This window comes from Protomyctophum parallelum, assembly GCF_964188405.1.
Source record: "Protomyctophum parallelum genome assembly, chromosome: 15".
In the NCBI taxonomy this organism is placed as follows: Eukaryota; Metazoa; Chordata; class Actinopteri; order Myctophiformes; family Myctophidae; genus Protomyctophum; species Protomyctophum parallelum.
Genome location: NC_139710.1, coordinates 21,880,965 through 21,905,198, shown reverse-complemented (window position 1 = coordinate 21,905,198; position 24,234 = coordinate 21,880,965). Strand labels below are relative to the sequence as shown.

The following is a 24,234-nucleotide window of genomic DNA, read 5'->3' as shown; positions in this document are numbered from 1 at the left end:
CAGAACACGGTTCTTATTTGGTACACACCGACAGTGACACTGGCAACTGCTTTTTGACAGTGACATTGAAATCTCTTTGACGAGGAGTATACAGGAGAAGTGGACTCTGGCGGTGTGACATGGAGGGCGATTCCAGCTCGGCCTAGATGTTCAACACACGGCACCGAGAGACCAAACCACTGGCAGGGCTATCACCACCACGCCAAAAACAAAACACAGGCGGACAGAAAAGTTAACACGGGGAGGAAAAAATACAAATACATTTGTCAAATCACTTTCAAACCAATAGACCTTGAGCTCTCAATCGATAATTGGGGAGAGAAGGTAAACGAAAATAATAAATCAAATAGGTGTAAAAAGAAAGTGGAGGGCAATAAAACCCCCTCCATTATAAAAGAAAGCCCACATTGTTTTCACACACACACACACACACACACACACACTCACACACACAGTAAAATGAACCAAAATATTTGCGTGCGTGCGGATACGCAGATTAGCACGCAAGCAAAAACACATTCATCCGTACACACACTCGCACAATGAAGCCAGAGGTACAGTTTAACAAAAGTGCTTCAAGTTGGGGAAGTAAAAGAACTAACCCAGTAGAAATATGTATAAAACCTTAAATATGTTACTATATGTACAAAAAAACGGTAACAGGGCCAATATCTCTGCTGTTTTTGTCTTTATATTTTCAAGTAGGTATCACTGTAACTCTTTAGGGTTTGCATTGTCATTGTTACAATAAAAGGTCACGTGATCTGACTGACCTTGCCGGCAAAGTAATCAATCACTGATGATTTTGAATCGCTCCCTCCCCCCCACCCTGCCCAACCTCAACCTACTGTAGTAAAAGGTTTTGCAGTGAACACCCCCCCCCCCCCCGGGCTTAGGAACCCCACAAGCTATTCTCCTCTATGCTCTACTGAGAAATAACACAGTGAAGATGCCTAACAGTTCCACCTCCTAAACTCTTACAGATAAATATATTCATTATTTAGATTTAAATCACCTTTCTTGTTAAACAAAAAAACAATAAAGGAAAGGAAATAGAAAAGGAAAGAAATAAAAAAAGGGGGGGGGGGGGGGTCAGAGCTCTGTGTGAGGATTCAGTAAAGGGTTGTTTTGAGGGCCACTTTGAAGCAGAAGGGGAAGACACATCGGTTCGCGCATACATTTCACTAGGCCTGGGGTTAATGAACTTAATGAACTAGGCCTGGGCAATTAACTGAAAATATATCCAATCCCATATTTAGAACAGATCAACATCAACAAATTTAATTGTGCACATGTAGTCGATTAATCGCGAGGCAGATTTAGTTTTTTTATCAATCTTTTACATTACTTCTATATCTACGAATCGACACAGAGGAAACCAATCGACTTATTCGATTTGTGGGATTAAACACTCAAGCCCTTTATTATACTTTTTTGTACAATGGCGGTGTACATGAATAGCCGAAATAGACAATCTATAAGCTCACAAATAAGACGCATCATGAGCGACTTTCTGCAATTTAATTATTATTGTTATTGAGGCAAAAGATAATTGTGATAATGATTTGAAGTCATATCGCCCAGCCCTAGATTTCACAGTTATGCACTGCACAACAACAGAAAAGGGGAGGCAGTTTTTTCTGCAGTTTCTTTTTTCCTTTTTTTTGAAGAGGCACAAGATTCATGCTGCTTAGAGGCAAATCACAAAGAGACCGTCTACAAAGAAAGTGACAATTCAGAAGCTGAAATAAGCCAGATAGGCATAAAGTGCAAGGACCTACAAGAGTGGAAGAAGGGATTAACTTTCTAGCATAGCAGCAAAGTAACAGAAAATTGCGCTTCTCTCTAAAAACGTTTTTTGTTGTTGCTCTAGACAACTTTGTGGAGATGATCAGATTTAGAGTCGTAACCCCAATTTTCATTCCACACATCTTCAACAATCGGTCAGCTATCAATTAAAGGCCATGAGAAGACTTGACTTGAGCAAACAACATTTTGCCTCTAAACCTATGAACCAAAGGCCTCTGCAAAGTGCAAAACAAAGTAACTTCTTTCAAGTATGTTATTGTGTAATGCGTAAACACATACACACCATGCAGTATATTTATATATACATACATACATACGTGTGCATGAGAGTAAATATCTATATAAATTACATGTTGCAATATCTATACACTATGAATACCTTTCATAGTATGTATGGATATTTAATCATAGTATGATTTCATATATAGCCGTTTCTTTTTTCATTGTTCCACTATGCAACAGTGTAATCTGTCATAATGTGTTGTATTGATGTCGGGTTCCCCTCTCTAGTGTCTGTCTGCACTTGTCTTTCATGTTCCTATTTTCAGTTATAGTACGGCTGCAAAATGGAACCAGCCACACTTGCATTTAGCCAAACACTACACTTGAATATATATATATATATATATAAACAATCAAACAAATACTTGATGCTGGATTCAATGATGTGTAGGTACTGAATGGGTGCAGTAGAACAAAAGAGTAAAGAAAGAAAACAAAAATATTACAGGATCAAATGGAAAACACAACACGTACAAATATCCCACGCCACTGCAAATACCGCGCTCACCACCGTTTCAAAAGCACGACGCTGCTACATGATTGAACCCCCCACCCAAACGCCTCCTATTTTGACAGGAAAAAATATAAATCATAAAAAAAGCATGCTCCACTAACGGACCAAATACCATGACAGGACTGACAGGGGAAATAAATGCTAACCAGTAACATCCATCAAAAGAACGCCACAACTTAATAAAAACAAAAAAAGAAATATAAAATACATTTTAAATCCCCATGCCCCTTCTCACATGTGATGCAGGGGGTCTTCTGACTTAAGTCTATTTCCTTTTACACAGTGGCTGCCATGTCCCCAAACACTTGTAAGCGTGTTATTGAGGAAAGACTGAAGTCGAACCGAAAGCTCCTCAGCTGCTTGAGGAGAGTACAGGATCTTCAAGGTTAACATGAGGGTTGCGGTGGCACGATCGTCCGAGTCGCTGCTTCTTACAATAGTCTGTTATGTCACCGTTCCATTCCGTTTCACAATTAGCAGAGTGAGTGGGTGGGTGGGTGTGGGTGTGTGTGAAAGAGGCGAAATTAGGTTTGTGGGTGTTCGGTGGGTGCGGTTGTGGATGTTGGTTGCTCTACGGAGTTCAATGTAGATTGTAGAGCATTGAAAAGTCTCAAAAAGTGAGAGCAACTATTAAGTCACTCCCATCCGTTGTCCTTGATCATGTGTGCCAGTTCAATTATGAACTTGCCTTCTTTGTATTTCTGACTGCTCTCAAAAGCATGCTCCTGCAAAAAACAAAACAAGAAACTTAATTTAAATTATTTATGAGACAATCAACCGATCAACTCATTACACTTTTCACAGCAAATGAGCATGCAAACTGATACCATATAACTGCATACTACTGGTGGCTCCCTGAAGATGTTTTCATATTATAAGAGTATATGGCATAGATTTGCATATTCCATATGAATTGTGAGATTCTTACATAACAATTTCACTCTCCAATATTGAAAGAGCCCATCTCAAAAAGGGAACACCAATCACATTCACCATTCTAGACAACATACGTAAGGTGCTAGCTAGTATGTGATTCATTAGCGCAGGGATCAAATTGAACAATTACATTATTTTGGTTCATAGTTTCTCCTACTTCGGCTGACAAAGAATGTATTTTTTTTTAGGTCACTTGGAGGGGCTTTCAGTGAGTTGCTCTCTTCCCATAGTCTTTTCAGACAATTACCAGGACAAGTCCCTTCAAAACATCCTGACATTTAATCACTGCAACCTCTCAGAGGTACTAGCCTAGCAGTCTGGAGCCAATCTCTGTGAACTGTAATTACCTTATGCACCAACAGCTAAAACGTCGAATACAAATTTCAAAAGTGCAAACTGTCATTGGAACTTTATGGACGTTCAAAGTAAAGGAGGAGGAACATTAAGGGCAAGTCTTTACCACTTTCAATCTGGAAATCCCCATTTTGGGCAAAAAATATCAAAACATAGCAAGAATGGCAGATCTAAAAGCTTGACTTTTCTTGTGATCACCGCTCTCTGACTTCTGGTGCGATATCCAATCAAAACAACATCATGAAAGACAAAGGTTGCATACGGTGGGATTGATCCACTTCAATTATTTTTATTTTCTACATAATAACTGAGAGACAGATGTTTCGGCTATCCAGCCTTCAATTTACTCTTGTCACTGTGTTCCAGGACCTTTGTACATAGGCTATTTTACATACAGTAGTATATAGTCTTTGTCAGGTGAAAACCTTGTCCAAAACGGTTACTTTGCAGGAAATGGAAAAAAAGAACCTGCGTTCCAATGGATCCAATGTAGATCTATTCGAATGTATAGTTACCATCTCTTGTTAGTCACTTTAGTTAGTCTTGTTAGTTGTTTGTCACACTTAAAGTAGGACATTAATTTACAAAACATTTGGAGATAAGGTTTTTCTGCGCAACAGCGACGATGTGCAGCTTAAGTGGTTGGAGTTCAAGCAGCTTACGTATTTCCAGCCAAGGGTGGTTTTACAGTTTTCACAGTAGATGTCAGCCACAGCATGTAAGCCTGTGAGGAGAACCCGCTCCTCCGCCGGCCCACAGCCCACGTTGACACTGCAAGACAGAGACAGACACAGACGTCAGTGTTACTATAGTAGTGAGTACATCAACATTTTAGTACATCGACATTTCAGACCGGCATTGAAAATAGCTGACATAGCCAAAATATTGCAGCTCTACGCGCTGCGAGCTTGTAGATTGGCTATTTTCCCCGGTTTGTGACATCGCTGCACAACTATATATAAAATAGTGAAAACTATAAAGCCCACCCATAAACCTATAATCTAAAAGCCTAATGCAAATCATAATTATAATCCTATCTCAAAAAATCTTTAAAAATAATTCTCGTGAGGACCAGGAAAAAGGTCCTCACAACGTCTCTTTCTCAAATTCTTACTTGTGGGGACATTTAGACCTCTCACGTACAGTATAGTGCGCACGCACGCACGCACTGTCAGTCGTCACTGATGCTATTTTGAGTTAAATGTTTATTTTTATTTTGAGTTAAATGTTTTTTCTCGGCTTGATTACTGCAATGTACTTTTTTCAGGACTGCCTAAGAAAACAACTGACAGATTACAACTTGTCCAAAATGCAGCAGCCAGAGTTTTAACTAGAACTAAGATGAGAAAACATATTACTCCAGTTTTGGCATCACTGCACTGGCTTCCGGTTGTTTTTAGGATTGATTTTAAAATTATTTTACTTGTCTATAAAGCTCTCAATGGTCTCGCACCTTCCTACCTACATGACTGCCTGCCTAAATATGTCCCAAACCGCCCCCTAAGGTCTTCCACTGCTGGCCTGCTCGCTTTGCCTAAAGAAAATGGCAACTAAAAAATACGGGGAAGCAGCTTTTTGCTTCTACGGGCCGTCGGCATGGAACAAGCTCCCACTGTACCTTCGTCAGGCAGCCTCTGTAGACATTTTTAAAGCTCAGCTCAAGACCCACTTCTACAACATTGCTTTTAATTGATCTTTTATTTTTTTTATTTTTTTATTTATTTTTGTTATTCATCCTCATTCGTCCTCACTGTATTGCATTACTGCTTGTTTTTTGTCGTTGCCTTGCTTTTCTTTTATTCTCCATTGTTCTGTAAAGCACTTTGAGCTGCATTTCATGTCAAATAAAGTTTTATTATTATTATTATTGGGTCAGTGTTCATTTAACTAAAGTAACCCTCTGGATTTTACTACAATATTTGCTAAACAAGCTACGGCTTTACTGAATCTTTTGAATTCAGGGGCTCATCATACTTACACAGAGTTAAAGAGATAGGCCCGTCCTTGGCTGCCTTGAAACGACTGAAAAAGAGAGAGAAAAAAATTAAAAGCACGTCAGGTGACGAGAACTTAAAGTCAAAGTGGCGAGTCCACACAGAATGGAGGCATGTCAGCTGTCAAAAGCCCTCGGGTGCTTTTCTCCCAGTAGCTGAAGTGCACATACTTGTTCCCTTACTGCCAGGAGTTCCTACTGAGCAGTTTGACTGGGGAGAAGGAATAAGCCATGAGAAACATTTCTTTCACAGTAGGAAACAACAGCACACACACGTGGTACCACTGTACTCTCTCAAATGATTCAACCATTCAGAAATATATATGACATAATATTCTGAAATGTTAACTTTTTAATATCGTCAGGAGTGTGCTATAGCTTAATTTAAGCTTAAACATATTAGTTAGCTGTGAGCAAACCACTGTGGAACCATTAGACACCAAATCCAGTGAACCCACACTGTATAGTGTTCAACATTACATTAGTCTGCTGTGCTATAACCCAATGCCAACAGTCCCATGTCAAATTGATTGTGTTGTACATCAGCAATTTTGGTAGACCCAAATGTACCAGTTATTTCTTAATTAGTTAAATTTTATTCCAATTTAATGTGAATTGTTTTAGTGTAAACTTTGCAAACACAAACATTGCTGTGTAAATAGAATTATCAAACTACAGCTGGGTTTTGCACTTGATTCCATGAAATGTTTGGTCACGGTAGTTGGAATGGCTACCGACCTTGCACTGACATTCTAAATGCTGCTTCAGGCCTGCCAGTAAGTCTATGTGTCAATGTGTGTACTGTATATGTAGCAGTGCAATGCTCCCATAGGGGTTAAGGACATAAGCCTGTCAACCCGTCTCTGTGGGGCTGTCATTCTTGGCTAGCACAGTGAGACAGACAGGCTCCACTGGGCTTTGCTTTTTTCCACTGCAAATTGAGTGCCATAGATAAGGCCGTGGTTGAGGGCGCTGCCTAACTGGACCACCAGCTGCCCTGACTGACCACAGTCCACAACCACCACCTCCCCACAGCGCAAAGTCAAAGCAGCTTCCTGTGTACAACAACTGAATGTACCATCATCCCCCCCCCCCCTCTCTCTCTCTCTCCCCCTCTCTCCCTCTCTAACAATAACATTTTATATAATTATTGTCTTTGATACAGAGTAGATCCTGATTTTTGAGAGTCCTAGACCATAGATTATTATTAAAATCACACCCGTGTTAAGTGAGTGTAGAAACTCTGTGTGGGGGCCCCCGGAACTTCCAGACCCACAGGAATGCGCCCAGAGTGCCGGCCCGGTTCCGGTGAGCCGCCCCGTGTCCGAAACAGTTGAGAAATGACAGAGTTACTGTGTGGGGGTCCACAGGGGGTCCCTCTACTGTACTGTCCCTGTACTGTAATACCCGAAATCATCATATATACAGTTAATGTGTGTGGGTGTGTGTGTGTGTGTGTGTGTGTGTTAGGCTGCGTGTGTGTGTTAGACTTGGTTGTGAAAACCAACCAAACGCTATTTCCGTGCTTGGACACAGCCAGCCAGGGACGGACAGACAGACACCACTCGTGTGTATATATATATATATATATATATATATATATATATATATATATATATATATATACTGTATGAACAACTAAAACAAGATTTGATTAAAGTTTGAGAACATTTAACTTTAAGCAAACATCCATCCATCTAACCATCAACCACTTATCCGGAATCGGGTCGCGGGGGTAACAGTTCCAACAGAGATTTCCAGTCTTCCCTCTCCAGAGCAACATTAGCAACTTCCTCCTGGGGGATCCTAAGGCATTCCCAGGCCAGTGTGGAGATATAATCAATCTCCCCCCTCCCGGTCCTTGGTCTGCCCATGGGGTCTCTTCCCAGTGGGACGTGCATCGAGGACCTCACTAGGAAGATGCTCGGAGGCAGACATACTAGATGCCCCCGAACCACCCAAGCTGATGCCTTTCCATGTCAAGGAGCAGGGGTTCTACCCCGAGTCTCTCACGGATGACAGAACTTCTCAACCTATCTCTAACGCCCGGGGCTCCACTGGACACGTGTGACGCGGGACAAAAAACGAACCGGGACAATTTTAAAGCAGTCACCGAACGCAGCACAACGCAACGCATCGTAGGCAGTGGAGCCACCCTCCCTGCCGGTGACGGAGACGCAACGCTGACGCGTCAAGTGGAGCCCCGGCGTAAGGGAGAGGCCGGCCACCCGCCACTTGTATCCGCCATCTTATTCTTTCTTTCATGACCCACAATTCATGACCATAGGTGAGAGTAGGAGCGAAGATTGCTTGCTAGACAGAGAGTTTTGCCTTCTGGCTTAGTTCTTTTTTTGTCAACAGTGCGGTACAGCGACTGCAATACCACTCCTGCTGCTCCGATTCTCCGTGCTGGCACTGCGGAAATTAATCTGCCCCCAAACACAGAAAATCCTCTGGCTTACTGGCGCAGTACCTTCTTCCGCCACTAGTAGCAGACAAAGAGTTATATATATATATATATATATCACATTGTGAGCTATTTGTGGGGGGGAAAAAAGTTAAAAAACCGGGACACACGGCTGCATAATTATAGATACTCGATAAAATAAAAAGTAAAATAGTCTGGCTTTAAATACAGAGCATGCACTGCACTGCACAGCACAGCACAGCACAGCACAGCGCAGACGAAACAAGAGAAAATGACCTTCATTTGGGAGCAAGGGAACTAGGTCAGTCACTGTGGAGTTGATATCAAGTTCACCCACACAATTGTATGATGGCGGTGGCTGGGGTGGGGGGGTCTCTGTGTCACGAGGGGCGGGAGTCATATCTGTGGTCTCCACTTGGGTTAAGCTGAGCTATCAATTTAACCACTGGCTAAAAGACTTCCCCCTCTTGCTCTGCCCTTATCTGTTTCCCACAGTCTATTTTTAATTTGCCTGCGTTGTTCTCTCCAGAGCAGTTAAGGCTCAGTGTAGACCACTATACACTCACAACATAAAGACTGTACAGGCCCAAATACAATCCTGTAGGAAAGAGTTTCAGAGACAAACATTCTGGATTAGCTTAAAATCCATTAAACATTTTGAACTGTGACTTTGTGAGGCACACCCATAATGACATTTTTATTTTATTTTGCTAAACTTGTTTTAATGCTCATTTTAAAAGGAATTATCTAAAAATCCCCATATCCTTTCTTCTTGACCACACAGTATGGAATGACTCAAAGCAATATAAGCAAGAGACATCTTTGGCCAAAAAACATAAACTACAAATCCATTCTAAGCTGCAAAATCTTTGAAATCCCTTCACCACAGAGAATGATACACAGCTCCACTTTAGTTTAAGAATTGCTTTTCAAAGCCATGTTTTCTTTCTTTTTTCCCCTAAAATTTATCTCACGATTTTGCAACCCATTTTTTTTCACCCAGTGTCAATTATCTAATCATGGACGCTACACTTCCTCTGCCAACCTGGGAGGGGCAGTGGACTGACCTCACACTTCCTTCTATGCATGGCGAGTCCAAGCTGCTCCTTTTCACCTTACAGGGGGGAGTTTCCCCGGCTGGACGTAGCGCGTGGAGGGAACACGTTCCCTCCACGACCAGTTCCTTTCCCCTCTGGCCAGGGAAGTTGGTAGTTTAGAGACCAGGATTACTGCATGTTTTTGTGAGGGTACCTACCCTATACACGGGGAGAACATGCAAACTCCACACAGAAAGGCCCTTTCGCCAACCCCGCCTCGAGTATGGGCACTGATGACGTGGAGGAGGGAACACACCCCCAGCGCCCCCAGCGGGTATCGAGCCCAGGACCTTCTATAGCTGTGAGGCGACAGCACTACTGACTATGCCCACGTGCCCCTAAAGCCATGTTTTCTTAATAGGGATTTCTCCCACATTCACTGATAATAGTAATCTAGAAGCTAGATGGAATCAGCTTGAGGAAACCATGTTCTATGTGTCCTAACTAAGTTGTTTATTCACATACTAAAGTACTCAATTAAAAGTTTCCAATGATGATGTAATAACCAATTTAGTTTAAAAGCATTGTTGTGACTAGATCATCATATATCTGATACTTGCATTCTAGCATGGTTATTCCATGACTAAACCTTTCAGCATTATGATGGGCATAAAAAAAAACCCATGTTTCCCAAACAGTGGGTCAGGATCACGGATCCATTTTTGTGGGTCGCAACTTCGCAAGTGAATATCCCTTTATTTTTTGTTTCCTAACCTTTGTCATTAATTATTTTCTAAAGATTTCCTCAGAAATGAATGGATTTCATGAATAAAATAAAAAATAATCAAAGAAATTCCCTAAATTAGGAAACAAAATAATGTTTTATAAGCAGTGAAAATAGCAGATCTAGAAGCTCGCAATGTGTCACGAAGCGACGCGTAAGGTCTTAAATCTTAAGGATTGCAGATTTACACTGGAGTTTCTACAACGTCATTTCAAAGCCTGTGCTGGAGTTTGACTTGAAATCATTCACATTGCCCTCAGCTAACTCGGCTTCTAGATTGTTTGGCTTTTTCATACTCCTCCTGTACATATGCTGCTCCTGGTTTAAGATGGGGGTGCTGTGCCACATTTCCCACCTCTGCCTAATTGTTAAGTGGGCAACCCTAAAAGCCTTGCCAGACTACCTTAGAGGGGACAGAGTCAATAACTCAAACTGCTTCTAGCTGGTGACAAGTTTTTGCTTTTTGGTATGGTGTATGTATGGGCATAAGGTTTTCAAAAACCACCGCAAACGACTTGGGCTTTCCCCCCAGTGGTCTCTTTGCGGTGACTCCAATATTATATAGGTATGGTTGAAACCCTAAATAATTGATAGAAGAAATAATTCTCCAAAATAACTTATGGAAGTGGAAAGGCATTTTGAAGATGCCGTTCACAATAGCTGCCGGGGGGGTCTGCAAACAGGCCACTAGAGGGTCGTTTGCAATGGTTTTTGAAACTCACTGTGTCTCAGAGGAGGGCTGTGTGGGTAGTTAAGAAACCTAGGCAGCCTACCAAACCTGCCTGATGACATCTTCAAACAAGATTTTTATATTTTGTATTCATGCAAGGAAAATGGCTTCAGCATGCCAACCTTCCAGGAAGAGAAAGGTTGTAGTTTCTACTTTAGGTTGGAATCCACATCAATGACGTCATTGATAGGCATGTTTTGTCCTCACGTCGTGAGTGGACGGAAATTGTGGCATCTTTTAATGCGCAGTAGAGAACCAATTATATGTAAATGAGGTTGGAATGGACATTTTGTGACGTGCTCAAGCGAGTACAACCAGGAAAAGACGACTACTATATTACGATATCCAAAATCAATACCAATATCCAGTCTCCTATCATCCTATCAGTCTCCTATCCTCACAAATGTCATAATATGAGATACAAATCAAATGTGGATGGGGCGACCTATGCTTGGCCGCATGTAGTGGAAAACCCCAGATGAAAGTATCATCTTCTTCTAAGTAACATAATCGGCTTAGAGGAGTTGATGCTGAGGCCTTGGCGATGGTGCCTCGTACACCGGATTCACACATGCCAAGGAGGTGTGGCAGACAATACAGAGCTTATAAATAGATCCGCAATCCTTTGTGATAATGTTGATAATAGATGATGATCCTTTTAACCACATGAAACCCAGCATCCCTATTCTGGGGCGAAGAGATTCTGTGTGTGTGTGTGTGTGTGTGTGTGTGTGTGTGTGTGGGGGGGGGGGGGGGGTATAAACCCCATGGGGGACCCCTAACTATAAAGACTTTTAACAGCATGGTGGCCAACATCTGACACAAAGAAACAGGTGTCACATTAAACTCCATATTGGAGGGGCTAGCGCCCCTCAAAGAAAATCTTTCCTTCAGCAGCTAGGTACATTTCCTAGTTACCATAATAATTTACGAGATTCTGGTAGGTCCTACAGGATTTGAAAACTTGGAAGACACGTTATAGTTAAAGAAAGTTTGAGAAATGTGTGGCAAATCTGCAAAAGAAATGCTTACCACTAGCTTTCTTCACAAATGTGTTCATAAAGGTGTCTACTATAACATAATACATTTGTTCCAACCCAACTCCCCTGGGAAACTTTGTGACAGCTGCTAAAAGTTGGGGTACCATTAACAACCAATATAAGGCAAAATTTCATTATGCTTTAAGTAGCATGTGACATGTTAAACTAGGGGGTTTTCATGATGCTGAATCCACGAAAATACTCCTTGGGCCATAGCCACATAGGCCATAGCCACACATTTGTGATGCCGGCTATGGGCATTTTTAGGCAAAGGAGTGTTTTTTGTGCAAAACTAATGCTTGCAATGGATTCAGAATCATGAAAAACCCCTAGTTTGGCACGTCACATGCTACTTAAAGAATAATGAAATTTGGAAATGTTTGCCTTATATTCCAACTTTCAACAGCTGTCACAAAGTTGGGTTGGAACAAATGTATGATTATGATTGTAGACACCTTTATGAACACATCTGTGAAGAAAGCTAGTAGTAAGCATTTTTTTTGCAGATTTGCCACACATTTAGCAAATTTTCCCTTATTATTTACAGCATTCCATATGCATTCCTATTCTGTGGATATTCCATATCCACTGGCAAACCACATGAAAAAGCAGGAATATTGTAAGCATTCTGATACTTCTTGAATGCAAGCGTGGCTGCATACATACGTAGGAAAGGAGCTGCATCAATGCATGAAAAAGGCAAATGCATACTGTCTGTATTACGTAGCTGTGTACAAATTAATTTCCGTGTGAAGCTCACTGGTGTCACTGGTTCCCCAGCATTCCAGCGGCAGCTCAGAGAAACCATGGTGAACATTGTCTTATAATGTCAACAGCTTCTTTAACTTATCCCACTGTGACCTGCACTGAAGTACTGTATGCATGTGTAAATGAATGTTACTGTTACATATTATGTAAATTATGGAGAGCTGCTGAGCTTAGTCTGATGTTTTTGCTAGCGATGGCAGTTGTGTCGAGTTAAGATTGCTCCTTTCTAGTCTTCCCAAACATATGGAATAACGGTCTTCCAAACGTACAACTAAGACCCATTGCTAAGTCCAATTCTAAGTCTAGCAACTGCTGGTATGATATCCACCATCTTATCTGACAAATATCAAGAGTCAGTCAATGTAAAATAGTTGACTGACATACAAGCTGGAAACCTTGTATGTCCAAAACGATTACATTTCGGGAAATGGACAAAATAAATAACCTGTGTTCCAATGGATCAAAGTTATTATTTGTCAGAAATTGTCACAAACTCTTGTGTTAATTTTAATTAATTATATATTTATAAAATCGACAGACTTTTTCACCTAATTTTCGCACCACAACATGTGGTTAACCCATTATAACCGGGAAAGCATCAGTGTCATTTTAGATTTTAGCATATATACCGGTATAAAGCAACGAAAATTATTTTACAGTATACAATGTCATACCATGCTCAGGCTGTGTTCACTTTGTGCCACGCTGCGAGCTTTACACGAAAATGAAAAATATGATTAACACAAATCTTCTTCTTGGGGTCCCTGGAAGTTCCTGGAACAAAACATTTTCAGATGGAGGTTCATGGCCAAGTAATACATATCATTTTGGGGGTCCTTGGCATGAAAACGAATACTTTTAATTAATATTGCATGTTTATTCACTATTGATATCTTGAGGGGTTTAGAGGTTGCATTGGAGAGGTAATGATGACAATAATAGTAGGTTAGTCCTATTGACAGTAATAGTAAAATAAAAGGTTATACCAATGTGTTCAGGATGTTACATTGATGTATATATATATATAATATATATATACATATATATATCGGGCTGGGCCTGGTCGGGTTCGAGCAGAGTTTGAGAAATCTAGCCTGGATACCCACGTTTGGGGAACCTCCCGGCATAACATCATTTATCCATGTTGATAACAAAAACATTGGTAGAAGAAGTACTTCTTACCACAATATAGAAATACTCCGTTAAACGTAAAACATCTGTATTCAACATTTGACACGAGTAATAAAGGGAACAAAGTACAAAAGGTTTGTCATCAAAATAGGTTTACAATACCAAATTAAAATTATTAGAATATTTGTAAACACGTCAAAACATAGATAAAAAAGAAAATATTACCGGTAAAAAGAATGCTTCTACGTGTGAGCTTATATATAAAATAGGTCTTCAGATTGGTTATTGCATGGTTTGCATTACTAATCTAATTCTGCAAAGTAAGTACCGGTAGTCAAATGATTGTAGTTGAGTAAATATTAAAATAAAAGGTTCTAAATTGTACTTGTGCAGTACTTGAGTACATTTGCTTAGTTATGTTCTACCACTGCATGCATTCAAGCTAACATCACTATCTGATCAAATCCAATGCTGACAGCTTGAGTCTGAAGTTGTGACTTGGGTTGACTTGGGTCCCAGAAAATCTGATGGGCGCCTGTGGCCTAATTCATATCAAACCGTGGCTCCTTGAAATTCCAAAGGTTGAGTCACTAGACGTAAGTATACTAGAACCAATAGCCAATTATTTGTCCTCCCATTTTTCTCCCCAATTTAGTTGTTGTGCCAATAGATTCCACCCCACACACAGTCACTGCTTGGATCGCTGGTAGTCCCTGAACCAAAGATCAAAAAATTTTGATAATTCTAAATGATAATAAACAAACGAACGTTTCTGTACGTGTTGACATCACAGTACGACTGCTTTTGTGTAGTCACACATAGCCTGATGATCGAAGGCCGCATAGGCCGAAACGTTGCTATTTCCCTGTAAATAAATGGTGGTCACTGCATTTGAAGACAGTGTGCGGTTGTTTTCCTTAGTCACACGACCCAACATTGGGTTAAATGTGGTTCAGGTACCTGTGAATTAGATAACTCACTCACTTTTACTAAATGAGACACTGACTTTTTTCTAAAATAGCTACATCTCCCATGAGTAGACTTTTCCCAAGTCACAATTAGCCTACTGCTCAAAAAGAAAAAGTGGAAGCAGAGAGAGAGCAGACATTAAATCCATCTCTGCAGGTCGTTTGCACTGTCTGTCTGTCTGTCTGTGCAGAAAGCACCACAGGCGCAATAACAACCTGTGAGGTCTCCCAACACTCCCAAGATGCAAACAGAGTTTAACCACGTCTTAAATTCTACGTTTCTGAGCAAGTCAGTTTCCTGCCATAGAGTGCAAGACTGCCAGTGCCATCAACATAATAATATGAGATTATTTCATAAACCTGTGCAGTACAGTACATTCTGTATGTATTGGAGTACAAAAACACACACAGACGTGGTTCTCAACCTTTCAGGCCATGGCATCGACCCCCCAAAATGATCATTTTTCAATTCAGCCCCCCCCCCCCCCCCCCCCATTGACAAGCACATGGAATTGTAGGAGTCGAGGCATAACATTTAGTTTGACTCAGTGCCACAGATACAAATTGTGAAAATAGCAGACCTTATAGATCGGCTATTTTCACAATTTTGGCCTCTTTCCTATATTATTTGATAGCTTGCCCAATGTTTGACCAGTTTTTATAATTTCGTTTGTGATTACTTTTGATGCCGTAATGGTCTTTTTTTCTTTACGGTATTAAAAAGGTCTTAAAAGTCCTTAAATTGTCCGTTCTCTGGGGACCCCACCAAAATCAAGTGGTGACCCCCCCTGGTGAGGACTGGTCTCATCATGCTGGTCCCTTCAGTTTGTTACTTTAATCAACCATCTGATCAGCTGGTTGACATGCTTTGGCTGCTTGCTCTAACTACAGTACTGTATTATGTTTACGTCAGTTTGGACATACAGTATATGGGGGCCACCGTCATTTAAATTCTCTGCCTGATTTCTGTTCCCTGTACACACAGAATTGACACAAGTAATTAACAAATGTCAAAACATTGTCATTGCATGCCTCACAGAGAGAGAGAACGATGGAGAGCTAGATGTGTATACATGTGGTGGAGATTTGCAGTTTTGCACACTATTGAGTATTGAGCACCTTTCTAGTTGTTCTTCATGTTTTCAGCAATAGTAAAGTTACATACGTGTGTGTGTGTGTGTGTGTGTGTGTGTGTGTGTTTGTGTGTGTGTGTGTGTAATTTACACATGAATAGTTTGTGTGTACATTCTTGAGGGAAAGATAGTGTTTTCTATGACTGTCTCTTGACAAAGAGCCATGCAGTGTGATTTGCATGCTTATATGGGGTGAGATGCTGCACTGTCTTTGTGCTGCTTTGATGGTTTCGCTCTTCTGCTTTGTATTATGCTTAATTTATCATACTCCATTGTCGCCTGCATTTGCATAAAATGGGCAGTCTCCAAGCTCCAAATGCATCACTGCGTTGTGAGCTTGTAGATCGGCTCTTTCTGAAGAATAAATCACTAAAACCAGGCTTTACAGATGTAACAAAACATTCAGTTGCTATATACAGCATCTTCACAAATACATAAAACGCCATGGTAATTATGGAAAAGTATTGGTTGTAGGAATTAAAGTCTTCAAACCCTAAACTAATGACCAAAGGGCTCTTTACACACTAAATATCTTTGCTGAACATATCTACAAGCTCACGACATGTTGTGACGTGTTGTGAGCTTAATGCTTATAGATCTGCTATTTTCACTGGATGTTCACCCCCAGAGTAGCGGGATTCTAGGGTATGAGTGGTTAAACAGCCAATATAAATACACCCAACAAGACTTAATTTAGTTTAATTGGACATGCTCTGTATGTCACAAAAAAACGCTTGAAAAGGAAGAGTAAGATCAAATGCTTTTTGTGGTTTAGGTGGTTCAAAAAAGTACAAAATGACAAATACAGTGTAGTGGGAGAATAAGCATGTTTATTTTGATATCGCTGGAGTCTGCTCCCTCTATGTGTGGATAAACTCAATACCTCCTTTGGAGTTGATATCCTAAGACAACAGTAAAGGGACCTGAAATGAAAACCACAGTGTCCAAAAGACCCAACGTTGTCAAAATAAACAGGAGTGTTTGAATCTATTTATAAAGCTCAATAATACTACAAATATACTAGCTATAGTTAACGCTGGTGGAGACCAATATTTTTACCTCTGATCATATCCGAACAATCATATTTTTGTTATGCGTTATTACATTCATAATGCTGAATCATTGTTATTTTGTTAAAAGCCTTGAGACACTCTTTTGGTTGCAAAAAGTGTGTTGCATTATGGGATGAACAGCAGTGGATCTTCTGCATTTGATCAAACATTGCACAGTAACCTTTCCAGCGTTATTGTCTCCACCAGGCCGAAGGCACATGGGGAGAGAGTATGTTTTGCACTTCGTCCATGTGTGTGAGTGTGTCCGTCCGTTACCAGCTAATCTTGGGCACCGTTAACCCGGTTGATGCCAAATTTTGCACACACACTCCCTGGATGCCAACGATGAACCTCTGCCCCAAAATTTTCAAAACGGCCTGTTATAACGCCACCAAGAGGCAGACTTTTGAAAAACACAATTTTTTATATTACTCCTCCAGATTCTGTTAAAAAATCCCGCAAATCGTTACACACTATCTGTCATGTCATGTGTTCAAGACGGATCTGTCCGATATTTCATATTCCATCCTAATTGGCTAACATTGGCCTGTTATAGCACCACCAACAGGTGGATTTTTGGAACAAAATGCCTCAAATCAAACAATTGCCAAGAAATGGCACCCTTTTCACATTGGCCACCAGGAGGCCACAACCTGACCTGCCCTGGTGGAGACCTGTGCCCAGAGGGGCACTTTATCTAGTTTATCTATGTGTACCTCAAGAGTACACATAGACTCTCAGAGTTAAAACGGACACTCAGGATTTTACTGTATATAACAGTGGGGTCCTGGCCATTGAGGCCTTAGAGGGGTTCCAGGGGGTCCCCACACATTTTTCTTACCATGGCTATTTAAAAATAGACGTTATACAGTACAAGCTCACAACACGCACAAAAATGTTTGAGAACCACTGCCTTACAGAACTAACTCTGAGAGTTATGAAGGTTCTTTGAAAAGAAAGTTTGAGAACCGCTGGAGTGTAACGTGGCTATACCTTTGAGATGAGCTCATCGTGATTGGCCAGATGTGCCCGACAGTGGATGCAGCTGTAGGTGCGGTGGCAGGTCGGCAGGTAAGCCTGGAAGGTCTTTGATTTGGTCATCTTCACCATGTCAGTGGGGCAGGGCTCCTCGCTGGTGTCAGGGCTGGCACTGGAAGAGTTGCAGCTCTGCTGGACTTGCTGACAGAAGAAGCACTGGAAGATGCAAGCAAGAGCCGTCGTTGTTGTGAAGTGGGTGTGTGGCGCACTCCACACATACACCACGGGAGAAAATCAAACCTGTGGGGAGGAAAGGGGGAGGAGGACATGGTGAGAAACATGCCCAATATGCTGTCATTATATTCCTTTCGGATGGATAGAAGGATGGATGGATGATAGATAGACCTTCGTTGGGGTACAGGCTTTAGGTCCGACTGTCATTAGACCGACTACCTACCTGAAACCCCAACATGACCCTAACCGCAAGCTAAGCACGCATGTCAGACCAACGCATGTTCAGGAGCGACGGGTGATTTCCGCATGTCGGATCTTTGGTGTGTCGGATCTGCGTGTTTACCCCCTTCATTGATCTAAGGGAAATTCAGTACAATTTAACGAATAAGATCAATACATGGTGAAGTATTGATTTAACATTTACCACTGACTTTAATTGCTTATGTAAAATAAAATATCTCCAAGTTATCTCAAACAAACCAAATCAGGTGAAACCATTGAACAGACCTATCAATAAAATGTGTTCTAGTGAAATCAAGTGTGTCATAACATGATAAAATACATCTTTAATCATGCAAATTGAAATGGGATTTGACTCTCCTGTATATAAAATGCTAATTGTCATGTGCATCACATACTATTATGTAATATTTATATCCTTTAGGAAGATATACAATGGATTGGCACTTACAGATTTACTAGATTTTTCCAATCAGAAAGTAATTCTAACATCACTAGCGAGTTTATAATGGCAAGCCAAGCTGCCTGGCACTTCCTGATTGGAAATACACAACTGGATTAAATTCCCATCATGTATTGGATTGGAGAGGGATAGCAACATAATAGTTATCGTTGCTGTATCTGTGTGTGTGTGTGTGTGTGTGTGTGTGTGTGTGTGTGTGTGTGTGTGGCTGAGCATAGACGTAACGCTCCGCCTGCCTCTGATTGGCCTGCCCGTCTTGACTGTCCTCCAAGATGCGAGGTTACTCCGTGGTGGGAAATAATACAAGACAGCTTGGCACGTGCGACAGAATGAAGACTTGTAACTAACTTGTCAGTTTTATTTTTGTAGAAGAGCCAAACTAATATTGTTTATGCTGTTTGCTTTGATTGAATAATTGATTGAACACACGTGTACGATGTACTATGATTCATGATTTGGGTGTGTACTTCTAAATAAAGTGTAATAGTGTTGATTATCGTATATTAATCTAATTATAGTAAACTAACACTATTATACTAAAAAAGATAAAGGTGAACGGTACAATAATGTTTCACGTTTACACATAATAAAATACACAATAATCAACACAAACACTTTATTTAGAACACACCCAAATCAAATCAGACCAGGCTTTCCTCCGAGGTGGACGTGAGGTTAGTGTGTGTGTGTGTGTGTGTGTGTGTGTGTGTGTGTGTGAGAGTGTGTGTGTGAGATCCATAGGGGGCACTACAAATGTTCCAAATGTCACGGTTTGTTGCCACATGACTCCCCCACAAACACCACCACCACCAAATTAACGATTTCATGACATATGTGACAATGACTGTCAAACAGGTTCCGATATGCCATGATGTTTACCTGTAACCTGCTTCAAACTTAGTGGGAGGGGCCCATTTCTTACAAAAACTGCTGAATGCACAAGCACTTTCACTTCTGCCAACAGGTGGTGCCACAAATTCAGAAAGTTGGAAGTCATAGAAATGCTATCTCCTCCCCTTCCTCCTGGAAACCTGAAGGCTGCAACCCATGACTTACACAGCCTGGCTAGGCAACCCAGCCTGGGGGGATATGCGCTCTACAGATTGTGCTTCCTTCTCAAGTTGTAGCTAATTCCGAATTTTTTTGGGGGATGTTTTTCTGTCCATTTAGAGGCAATGGAATGACTTACTCAAGAAATTACTCAATTCAAAGTTGGTGTTCTTTTAAAATTTATTTTTTTAGTCTTTTGGCCTTTTATTGATAGATCACAGTAGGTTGACAGGAAATGGGGAGGGAGATGGGGGAGGCTGTGAGCGGGGAAGACACGCAGCAATGGTCGTCGGGATTGGGACTCGAACCTGCAACACACTGTCAGGCTGGATTACCAGCCTAGGTGCCCGGACCGCTAGGCCAGCCCAGCAATTCAAGGTTGTTTTTTAGGAGACAGACAACCAAAATGTGTTGAAAGAGAGGAAGTGGCCAGGTTGTTGTGAGTGACTAACCATCTCACTCTTGAGTTTGTACGTCAAATCAACAACTTGATAGCAATGTTGTTGATGTAGAGTGGACATCTCATAACATGTGTGGACATGGGACATGGATTAAGAATAGATTATTTAGCTACACTCAACAAGGACTGTGTATTGGTATATACCATCTAGTAAATATGAACAGGCACTGCAACGCTGAGAATAAAGTTTCAAATGAGAGCAACGTGTTGGAACAGGAAGAGAAGGGAGAGAGAGAGAGAGAGAGAGAGAAGGAGGGGGGAAGCCAGTTGGAGAGAGAGGGAGAGACAGAGTGAGAGAAGTCAGAAGGGGGGGGGGGGGGGGGGAGTCAGACAGTCTAGTCGAGCAAACAAAGAAGCTTCCGCAACTCAACAGGAAACATGCCGTGCCGTTTACTACTATACTCCTTAGTACAACGGTGTAGCTTTCCCAAAATAACTGATCTACAAGCTGACCACATACTTGTCCTTCTTGCCCTGATGTTGACAGTTGCCTTTAATAAAGGCGTTCCTAAAAAAAATTACTTTGTGTGCCCGGATCCTTCTCTTTTTATCTGTCTTGATCCCGTTTTTGATCCGTGTGAGCCCTTTTTTTATTTATTTTTACAACTTTATTTATAAGATTTTTGTGAGCACCTTTTCATCATTATCACATTGTGCTATCTCCATTGAGCACCTGGTTAGTTCCTCTTTTTTCACATGCTTGTATTAGTTTGGATTTCGGGGCAAGTGACACCGAACTTATGTGAGACACAAAGAGTAATCAATTTGGGGGGGTGAACTATCTGTTTAATTTGTGGAAATTAAATTGTCAGTGTTACCCACACGTGGAAAAATGAGAAAACAACAACTAAACACAATGATGATCCCCCCCCCCCTTCTGCAAACACACACACACACACACACACACACACACACACACACACACACACACACACACACACACACACACACACACACACAAAGCCATTAAGTGACAGGATGAGTGATGCAAATCTCTGCTCTATTCAGCTGTAGAACAAGTCTTAATGTCAGCAAGCGACAGGCAGTGTTGTACAAAGGAGTCATTAAATAAGGGATAATAAGATCATGTTACTTGACTTGGGAGATAGCTGCACTATCTTACAACAGCCTCATTGGCAACAAGTCAAAACCAGGAATTACATTAAGCCTTTTTTTATTTGTCTGCTTACACGTTTGCAAGTGAAAATGATCTTTATTCCTCTGCACATTAAGCACTGGATTGAACCAATGGCATCCCAATTGGGCAACAAATCACCAAAAAATAGCCAATCTACAAGCTTGCACGTGCAGTTTGTATATTATTACTTAAATATTTATGTAAGGGGGATATATCTACATATAGCCTATATATATGGCAACTCATATCCAGTATATGTATCCAGTATGTGTTGTTGTTTTAAATGTAACCCATTAAAATCTGGAAAGTATGTAATTTTAGATTTTTGGCCCTTCCAAAGTAGCAGATATACAAGCTACAGTACATATGCTATTTTTCAACATTTTTGAAAAATCTTGAAAGTGTGAGAAGTGCTGATTTAGACGGCATTCCTAGAATCGGCCCCAGGTTTTAAGAAAAAAAACGCTGTGTTATTGTCACTGCTATGAGCTCACACAGTCAAAACAAAGGGAAGGCAGCACCGCGTGCGTCTCGCTGGTGACTGACCAGCACTACAGGAAGAGAAGAGAGAGAGACCTCCAGACAAAGACACTCTCTCTCACATGTCCTCACAGCGACAACAACAAAGACACAATGTTGACCATCTCGTTTGCTTTCATCTAATTACCTTCTAATTACCTGTTCGACGGTGACAAGTCCGTGCGGAGTCCCTAAACCCTCATTTATTTATAGCTACTCCGTCGTACGGCGGTGTCGCTGGCTGAAAAGAACAGATCTGCAAGCCATATAGTTTGCCGAGGTGCGATCCCCCCTCGTCAAGCGACAACCTTGACACAATGCCTTAATAGTACATAATACAGTAATAGCATAAGCCTTTTAATTAAATGGCGTGAATGGAACGTGGCACTTCTGATCAGAACATTATTTAAACAAAGAACACGACGCCAACTTCAGGAGAGCGGCGTGTTGTTTTTCTGGGACTGTTTGAGGATCTTGTTATTGTTGATAAAACACTGTCTCTGTGGCTTATATTGAGCAACACATCTCTGGTTCTGATTCTGAATAAGTATAGTTCTACTCACCACCTGAATCCGAGTGGATCAAAAAATAAACAGGTGAGGTTCAAATCAATGCTTTTCATAGCAAGGAACTATATTGTTGTCCTCGTGTTTGTTGACTTCTTCTGGTCCACGCGTGTCGTCACCGGACGACAACTTCTGTCCTTGTGGTCGTGGTGTTGATGATGATTCTCATTTCCACTGTCTTTCTTTGTTGTTTCTTTTGTGTTCGTGGTAGACTGGCCTGGTTACTTTGATATACATAAACGTCACCGTGGTGGGCCGAACCGCAGCCTGACTGACACCCTCACCTCCCAATGGCTCTGCAGGGTTCCAGGGAAGACACGTAGGGGGGAGGGGACGCTCTGGGCCCGGATGTGTAAATAAATACAAGGGGGTATACTTTTATTCCATGTATTGTATACGACACCGTTATACGACGCATCGATAGTTATTTGTGTGATGTGGACTTGCTTCCCATCACTAGAAACTAGCTTAAACAATATAGTTATTTGTTAGTACATTATATATGCTACTACATCAATGACGGCAGAATGATCAGTTTCGAACGATTTACGCGTGCTGCTTTATTTTATTTACAAGTGACAACCAATTTCCAGAATGCGTTCAAACAAAATGTGAATAACCTCCTGTGAAGTGCTTCACACACCATAACAATCGCGACAGTCATAGTATCATAGCATTGAATGATATTGTTCCCACGGTTAACACCTGAAAAAGGCAGGTATATTCATTACCCCCCCAGGCCACATTCTCTGTGTTTTGACCAGACTACTGCATCATGGACTCGACTCATGACACAAAGCCAGTGATTTGATATGCTTGCTTCCCTAATGTGTCGAGGATTAATATCAGTCAAATTTCCTCCAGGAAAACAAACTCGACAATGATGTTGCATAACAAAAGGACCATTCAGGACAAAATCAAACATCGAACCAAAATACTTCCTAACCACATTGATCTGTGAGGTTTGAGGACAACAGCGTGTGCCATGTTTACAATCAGTTCACGTGGCAGTTACGAGACAGGAGAGACCTAGAGCGACATATGGAAGGACAACAACACCGTATTGTTCTCAGTGAAGACAAAAGATAAACACAATACATTGTCCGTTTATATATTATTATTATTATTTAAGAAAGAAAATAAGGGGGGGGGGGGGGCAAGCTTACTCAGAATAGCAGGTGGAGGGAAGGTGGAGAAAAGGCTTTCTCCAGTAACGGTCCAGTCCAAGGGCCCTGCGGGGACACGACTGTCACCGTCCCTACTTGAACTGTGTTGACTCCATGGACGCCGTTAGGTCTCCCAACATAACATGAGCTCCTCCAGAGGGACTAGGACCTCCGACAGCGGGACTAGGCCTGTTTCCATCCAACAGATCTGGATCGTCTCTTTCTGTGCCAGTTGTTCCATCGGCTAAAAGAAAGTACGCTGAAGTGTGTGCATGCCCGAACCGATCTTACAATCGTGGGGGAATAAAAAACAAAAACAAACCGATGCGGGGCAGGTTTAAAAGGCAAAGCAGTTTGATGTTTATGATGCTCCCCCGTCGGCCTATGACGCGGTTCCTGCCCGTGGCCCAGTTTGAAAGGAATCTTTAATGCGCTGCGATGCGCGCGCGGACGGCTGGCTG

General features: G+C 41.4%; 1 protein-coding gene across 1 annotated transcript; it reads right to left on the bottom strand.

Moving 5' to 3' along the window:
• Positions 1-844: 844 nt before the first annotated feature.
• On the bottom strand, positions 845-22,824 carry ypel1 (yippee-like 1). Its single transcript, XM_083784616.1, has 5 exons — positions 22,605-22,824; positions 17,953-18,237; positions 5,874-5,917; positions 4,558-4,666; positions 845-3,330 (listed from the first exon to the last, which is right to left on the bottom strand). Exons 2-5 carry the CDS (start codon positions 18,067-18,069, stop codon positions 3,241-3,243), a joined length of 360 nt encoding a protein of 119 aa, XP_083640742.1. The 5' UTR covers positions 18,070-18,237; positions 22,605-22,824; the 3' UTR covers positions 845-3,240.
• Positions 22,825-24,234: the final 1,410 nt, after the last annotated feature.

Coding starts and splice junctions, on each gene's coding strand:
- ypel1 (XM_083784616.1), bottom strand. CDS start 18,069: ATGGTGAAGATGACCAAATCAAAGACCTTCCAGGCTTACCTGCCGACC. Junction 5,918..17,952: donor ACGATGAGCTCATCTCAAAG/GTATAGCCACGT, acceptor TCTCTTTTTCAG/TCGTTTCAAGGCAGCCAAGG. Junction 3,331..4,557: donor CCACCCTTGGCTGGAAATAC/GTAAGCTGCTTG, acceptor TGTTTTTTGCAG/GAGCATGCTTTTGAGAGCAG.